This window comes from Leucopleurus acutus (genome assembly GCF_964270905.1).
Source record: "Leucopleurus acutus genome assembly, chromosome: 13".
In the NCBI taxonomy this organism is placed as follows: Eukaryota; Metazoa; Chordata; class Mammalia; order Artiodactyla; family Delphinidae; genus Leucopleurus; species Leucopleurus acutus.
The window spans coordinates 19,958,094-19,964,755 of NC_139155.1; the positions used below are offsets into that span (position 1 = coordinate 19,958,094).

Genomic DNA, 6,662 nt, shown 5'->3' on the forward strand with positions numbered 1-6,662 from the left:
GTACCTGAAAACTTAAACGCTTTCCCTTCCCGTTATTAGCCATTGCATTATCTCCCAGAATTCCAAGGTGCTTCCAGATTTAAAATATTATGGTCGTATGATATCTGTTTCTTCCACCTTATATATGGTAGTCAGGACCACTACTACTAGAGATGAAGAAACTGAGGCTTCGATGAGAAAATTGAGGCTAAGGATGCCGTGAACCAAAAGAACAGATGGTGCCTATTTTCATGGAGTTTCTAATCAAGAGATTGCACAAGAAAGACAAATGTGTAATAAATATTGTGCATGTCTTTCAAAAGGTTCTTTAATAGAGTTCTTTCATGAAGTTCTTCGCATCTGTCCATATAAAAGAAACTGTAAATTGAAACAGAGAGTTCAGCTGTTGAATTTCAGAGGCTAAGTCAGAATACTGGATTTGAATCCCTTGGTAAATTATGCATTTTTCAAGGAGTGTTTGTATTTTCAGAAGTAATATTTGGGGACTCGCAACTGGCTATGTTCTGTGTTCTAATACAGTGACTGAAACAACAGACTTACTGCTAAACAGGGATGTAGATGGTGGGTCGTCCAGAAACACTAAGCACATGGCTAGTAAATGTGCTAACATGCATGTGATCTCTGCACAGTTTTTGTTTTCTATTTCAGAACAAAGAACTAAAAACCAAGGTGGCACTTTGGTCTGAAATTCCTAGGCCGAAGGTATCCAAGGCCATCTCTACAAGGTAAGGCCTCTCTTCCGCCCCCACCATCTGCCTTCACGACTCCTGTTGAACATGGTTGACATTTATACCACTTGAGAAATTATCCATTCAATTAGTACTTACGTAATCACGTGTTTACGGTCTGTCTCCCAGTTCTTTGAGAGTGGGAACTCTATTAATCTTGTTAACCACTGAATCCTTGAAGCCTGATATACGAATACTTACTTTATGAGTAAATGAATGAACAAATTTAGATATCGTTTTTCCTCTTCTTTGGCATAAAACAAGCCCAGTCTTGGCTTCATCCAAACAGTACAGATTATCTCCTCCACCATCCTTGTTCCTCCATTGCTCATATTTTCTGTGTCACCGATGGGCATTTTAATCATAAATCATGTGTATTTATTTAGGTTTCCATGTCTGTCTCTCAAGTCGATTGTAAGTGTCAAGAGGGCAGGAATAGTTCCTTGTTTTTCCCTTTATTTCCTGCATTGTTAAAGGCAAGTGTCTTCAACAACTACCTAATAACAAATGAATGAAGCAATGATAATGACCCCTAAAGCAATGGAAATAATAGTCGAAACCATCAAATCACTTTCTAATGTTGACAGAATCAGAAGTGACAGGTTTGTTAAAAAAAAAAAAAAGACTTCTGGACTCAAGTCTCATTTCCATAAAATTCCATGAAATTATCACTTAAAAGAAAACATAGTCTGTAATTACATGAATCATTTAGAAAGTGACTAAAAACTTCCTGTTCTAGCAACTTTTGAATTTCCAGCCTAGTCTCTCTAGGGCTGAAACCCATTTTCTGAAACTCTCTTCTGCACAGTGCCTGACGTGGAGAATCAGGTCCCCTATGATTAGCCCCAGTCTAGGGAGTCAAGTAGATCTTTCTCCCTCTTCAAGACACCCTGTAACCATGCTTCACTTTGCTAATGATGTATGTAATTAGAGACTAGAGATGAAGCATTATGCATCAAGTCTTCTAAAATCTTTGGGCCCCCAGAGGCTAAGTCATTAACTTTTTGGCCAATAGCCCTACAACGTCTAAAAAGGAAAATTAAGCCGGAGAAGTATTGAAAGAGGAAGTGAAATGCCCACATTTTAGAAGCAGTAAGAGAAGCAGACATTTCAGAGCAGGAAGAGATGAAGAGTTTAGAATAGAAAGGGAAGCATGACTTTCCAAGGAAAGGGAGGATGGTCGATTTTAGCTCCTTTACCAGATACATCCTCTTGGGGTAGTGAGGTATCATGGCCAACCTCAGCTGTTTTGACCCTGGAGGGAATGGAGCCAGAGTGGAGCAGAGGAAGGAGCAACACGTGGTCTCCATATTGTACTGACTCCAGTATTGCGTGATGAGACTCAGGCTGGTACAGAGGGGATGAGTTTGAGAGAATGACTTCTATGGCCAGTTCTTTAGCTGCAGTTCATTAATAAAGGTAGTTTTAAAGACTTTTTTTCTCCCTATGACTGAGGAAAGGTCAAATGGGAAATTTTCCTAATTGAAATAGGGAAACTGGAATGAATATGCCCTTTGTTTTATAATTTTGGTAGAAATTCCAATAGTAATGATATATCTATAATGGTAGGTCTCATGTTTGCCAAATGAAATCTGACCAATTGGCCGTTTGAGAATGTAAGTGGTAGTATGGTTTGGTAAGTCTAGATTCACCAACGTAGAATGGAATTATAACTCTCGGGAGGAATTAGAATGTAAAAGTAGCTGTTAATGCAAAAAAAAACCAAGCATCACATATATTTAAAAATTAATCTTGGCAAATCTCTTAAATCACTCATAAAATAGAATTCTCTCAGTCAGTGCAAGAAAAAAAAAAAAAGTTTTTTTTTTCCCCGAGCATTAGAACGTATAGATGTTTCTTAAGTTGAACACCAAAGAAATGGTTTGCTGGGTATTAAGGATCAGGTTGTTAGAAAACAGCAAAACAGCAACAATAAAACACACATATATACATATATGTGTGCACACACATATTGATGTGTGCGTGTGTATATTTGTGTGTGTGTGTGTATACATATTTTTTAAACTAGACTCACACGGTGAGGAGAGAAGTTTAGGCTATGAGAAACCCACAGAACTAAAACGTCCTGACAGAACAGTCTATTTGTGTGTCCCATCTCCAAGTCACTCTGGTGCACGTCTTCACTGAGTAGAAGGGCAGACACACCCTCACTCTTCCTCACTCCTGTCCTCTTACAACCAGATGCATTTACCTAAGGTTAATGCATCCATAACGTGCTTCTACTGTGCCTCATGGGGAATTGGAATCAATTAACCATCATCAACTCGGTTAAAGCAATTCGTTCAGACTTGGTAGTACAGCAGTAGTGGAGATGGTAATGAAGGTGGTACAGCAGTTATGTCAGTAAAGCTTTATGTGCTCGATTTTGATAATTGTGTGGTCTTTTCTACAGTGAATTGAAGACTGAAAGCATGACCCCATATTTGATGCTGGTTAGGCTACGGAAATGAGCCACCTGGCTGAAGATCTGAATGAGAAAGACCACTACCTGCGTCTTACTTACTCCTTGAAACACAGTCTCAATTTACATATTAAAACTGCTCAATGACAGTATTTAATGGAATGTATTGTATTATATTTAATGTATACATCAATAACTTTGCAGGAAGATGACATTTCAGAAAATCAAACCAATATATATTCAAAGAAAGGACCTCTTTCTTCAAAACTTACTAATGGATGAAGAAACCAGATGCTTTCCCATGATGGAAGATGAATTTTGCTTTAAACTTAAAAAAAAAAAAAACGGAATTTTTTTTTTTTTGGCAGATTTTTGCTGAAGGGACTGGTTAAGGTTGTCAACTTTGACCTTTTGCTAGTGGTTTTTATGTACAGTCATCCCTAGGTATCCACAGGAGATTGGTTCCAAGAGCCCCCTCGGGTACAAAAGCCCATTCGGATGCTCAGTCCCATATATAAAGTGGCAGAGTGCAGTTGGCCCTCTGTATCCATGGTTTCCACATCCATGGATTCAATCAATCGTCAGTGTGGAACCTGCAGGTACAGAGGGCTGACTGTACCTAAATATAAGGAAGAATATACAGGCATGCTTCCTCTTACTGTGCTTCACAGACTCTGTATTTTTTTTTACAAATTGAAGGTTTGTGGCAACCTTGCATCGTCAGATGATGGTTAGCATTTTTTGGCAATAAAGTGTTTTTAAATTAAGGTATGTATATATATATTTTTAGATATAATGCTATTGCACACTTAACAGGCTACAATATAGTGTAAACATGACTTTTAGATTCACTGGGAAACCAGAAATTTCATATGACTCGCTTTATTGTGATATCCTCTTTAGATTGGTGCTCTGGTACTGAACCTGCGATATCTGTGTGTGTGTATGTGTGTGAATAAATGATATATTTTAAAGTTGACTTTTGGAAAATAAGAAATATCTTACCATGATATAAATTCATCTCCTAACCCATGGTCAGTGGGAGAGTTATTCTCTACTGAATTAAGGGCAGAAAAAGGAGTAGATTCTTTTTAGCTAATTCCCCAAACCAAACAACCCTCCAAAGTCAAGAATTCTGCCTGCTTCACAACACCTTAGGAGGCGGCTGTTCTTCAGCTGGGATTGAACTTTGGTTGCTAGAGGCAACCCGCACATCAGCACAAAGAAATACACCTTGTGATTCTGCCTTTGTGACTGATTTTCTTTTCGATCTTTGTTAATATTATCTAAGTAAAATGTTTAGGGACAGAACACAGTGCTGTTAGCTCATACCTCCATAAAAAGGTATTCATTATGGGTTCAAAGGAACAGTGGCTGCTGTGTGCAGCCAGGAGGAATCTGAATTCATGAACTTGGAATTATATGTCTAGTGATTTTATGAAAGTGACTTACATTTTGATACATGCATTCGTTACAGGTGGAATTTGAAATTGCTATAAGTAAAAGAAAACTCTAACTTGTAGAAATACAAACATACTGACACTCAGGAAAGCAGAACACACTTCAGCTAAAGGCATAATGGGAGACCTTTGTCATCCTAAAAGGTGAATTACCTGTAGGTTTTTTCATCATTCTCTTTGGTGTATAACTCTAAACATTTTCTCAGGAAAGATGCTTCATGCCTTTCAAGGTAGAGTGTGAAACATCTGTATGATCTATGAAATATTTAAAGGTATTTACAAATGAGATGAAGTAATATCTTTCTAAATTCAGCAAAGTACTGTAATCCTTGCAATGTTGTGTAACTATGTTTGTGAGTTTCATACTTCTTGTTTTTATTGCTTTGTAGTTTTTAAGGTGTAGTTACCTAATAACATTTAGGACACAGTCACCCTATGCCAGGAACAATTCTAAGTACTTCACCTGTATTAATTTCTTTAATCCTCCCAGCAACCCTCAGAAATAAGTCATATTATTATCCCTGTTCTTCAGAGGAGGATACTGTCATTGATTAAGTAATTTTCCTAACTGCTAACTACGGAGCGAACATTTGAACCTTTGACTTGACTATTGATACTCCTACCTGGTGGTCTCAGATACCTCCCAGCTATAGAAATGTCTCTCTTTTTGCTACTTTAACAAACACAGCTTTTTTGTTGGCTTTCTGCACCACACTGTGGATGACAGTCAGAAACAACACTTACTAATCAGGTAAATACTTTGCTGAGATGAGTTGGCCTTTCGCTGTTGGTCTACCCTCGTGAGTACTTAGTACAGAAAAGCTTCCTGCTAAAAATCTGCTAATTTTATCATTCATGCCTTTATGCCACATGGAAGATTTTTGGTAATGCATTTCCTGGCATATGTGTAGGGGTGTTGGGATCATGAATTCTGCTTTAAGCATCTGCAGTGTGGTAGGAGATTTCACCTTTCACTTAGAGATCACTTAGGTTCCTCTTATACCCCAACCATCATGCTGGGTTGTAATAAATGTGAGCTTTTGGAATGGACCCATCTAACTGACCTAACAGCCTGGATGATTTCCATTAGAATAATGTATTTTCAAATCAAAAATGGAAGGACACTGTTGAATTTTATTTGGGTTTCACTATATTCATTTTTGAACACAGAAGTACAGTTCAATGTAATACAGGTAGGACCTGCTCATGTGGTCTCCAGCTTCACTTTGGGATGGTGTTTGGATCTTTTGAGAATAAGAATAAGCATCTTCAGAAGCCTAAAAAGATCTGAACTCTTCAAATACAAAAGTATTGTTTTACTAACATCAGTAGATCATTTATATGTCACGTATGGATTATTTCCTATCTCCTCATCGTTTCGGCTTTATCATTTGAACTTTGTTTAAATAAACATTTCTGAGTGATAAAAAATCATTACAATGGAGAATGAAATTTATTAGTCTAAAACTAGTACCACACAGAAAATACAAAAACAAAAACCTCAATTGTAGTCAAAGTATTTGTACTTATAATTATACTAATCAAAGTATTGGATAAGAAGGTCTGAGGTGGGCTATGAAGTAACTACATGGAGGTGGGAAATGAAAAGAAACTTAGTTTCACTTTGATTACATATATTGTTACAAATTATCATTAAGAAATGTTTAAACAATTGGTATAATATATACCATTTTAATAATTGCTTATGATATGCCTTAAAATAAAGAAAATTGATGCCATATTTTGTGGGTTTTGTTTTTCTTTTTACATTAAAATTATTATGCATAAATGAATTAAGTAGCTGTTATTTGACTGTTAATGACAATATAACCCATAATAAATAGTTTTTGTCAGTGAGCAGATATTTAGATAGCTCCTTGAATTTTTCTCCTAATTTTCTGTGAATCCAAATTAACAGCAAAAGTAATCTATTATGTTTTTATTCTAAATTTGAAAAAAATGGTAGCATTATAAAATTAAGAACACACAAACACTTTATCGAATTCTTTCATACTGCTTCACTTTGAAAATTCTTACCTGGCCTGAAATCTT

The 6,662-nt window shown here is 36.5% G+C and overlaps 1 protein-coding gene across 8 annotated transcripts in view; it reads left to right on the forward strand.

Moving 5' to 3' along the window:
- The window catches only part of CCDC68 (coiled-coil domain containing 68), a 51,254-nt gene extending 44,917 nt beyond the window's left edge, over positions 1-6,337 (forward strand). For 7 of the 8 annotated variants that reach the window (XM_082853152.1, XM_082853153.1, XM_082853151.1 and 4 more), the window contains 2 exons: positions 649-725; positions 3,355-6,337. In XM_082853152.1, the coding sequence (XP_082709278.1) occupies positions 649-725; positions 3,355-3,529 (252 nt within the window). In that variant the 3' untranslated portion in view covers positions 3,530-6,337. Of the gene's footprint in view, positions 1-648; positions 726-3,141 lie in introns of all 8 variants that reach the window. The other variant, XM_082853157.1, reaches the window with a different exon arrangement.
- Positions 6,338-6,662: the final 325 nt, after the last annotated feature.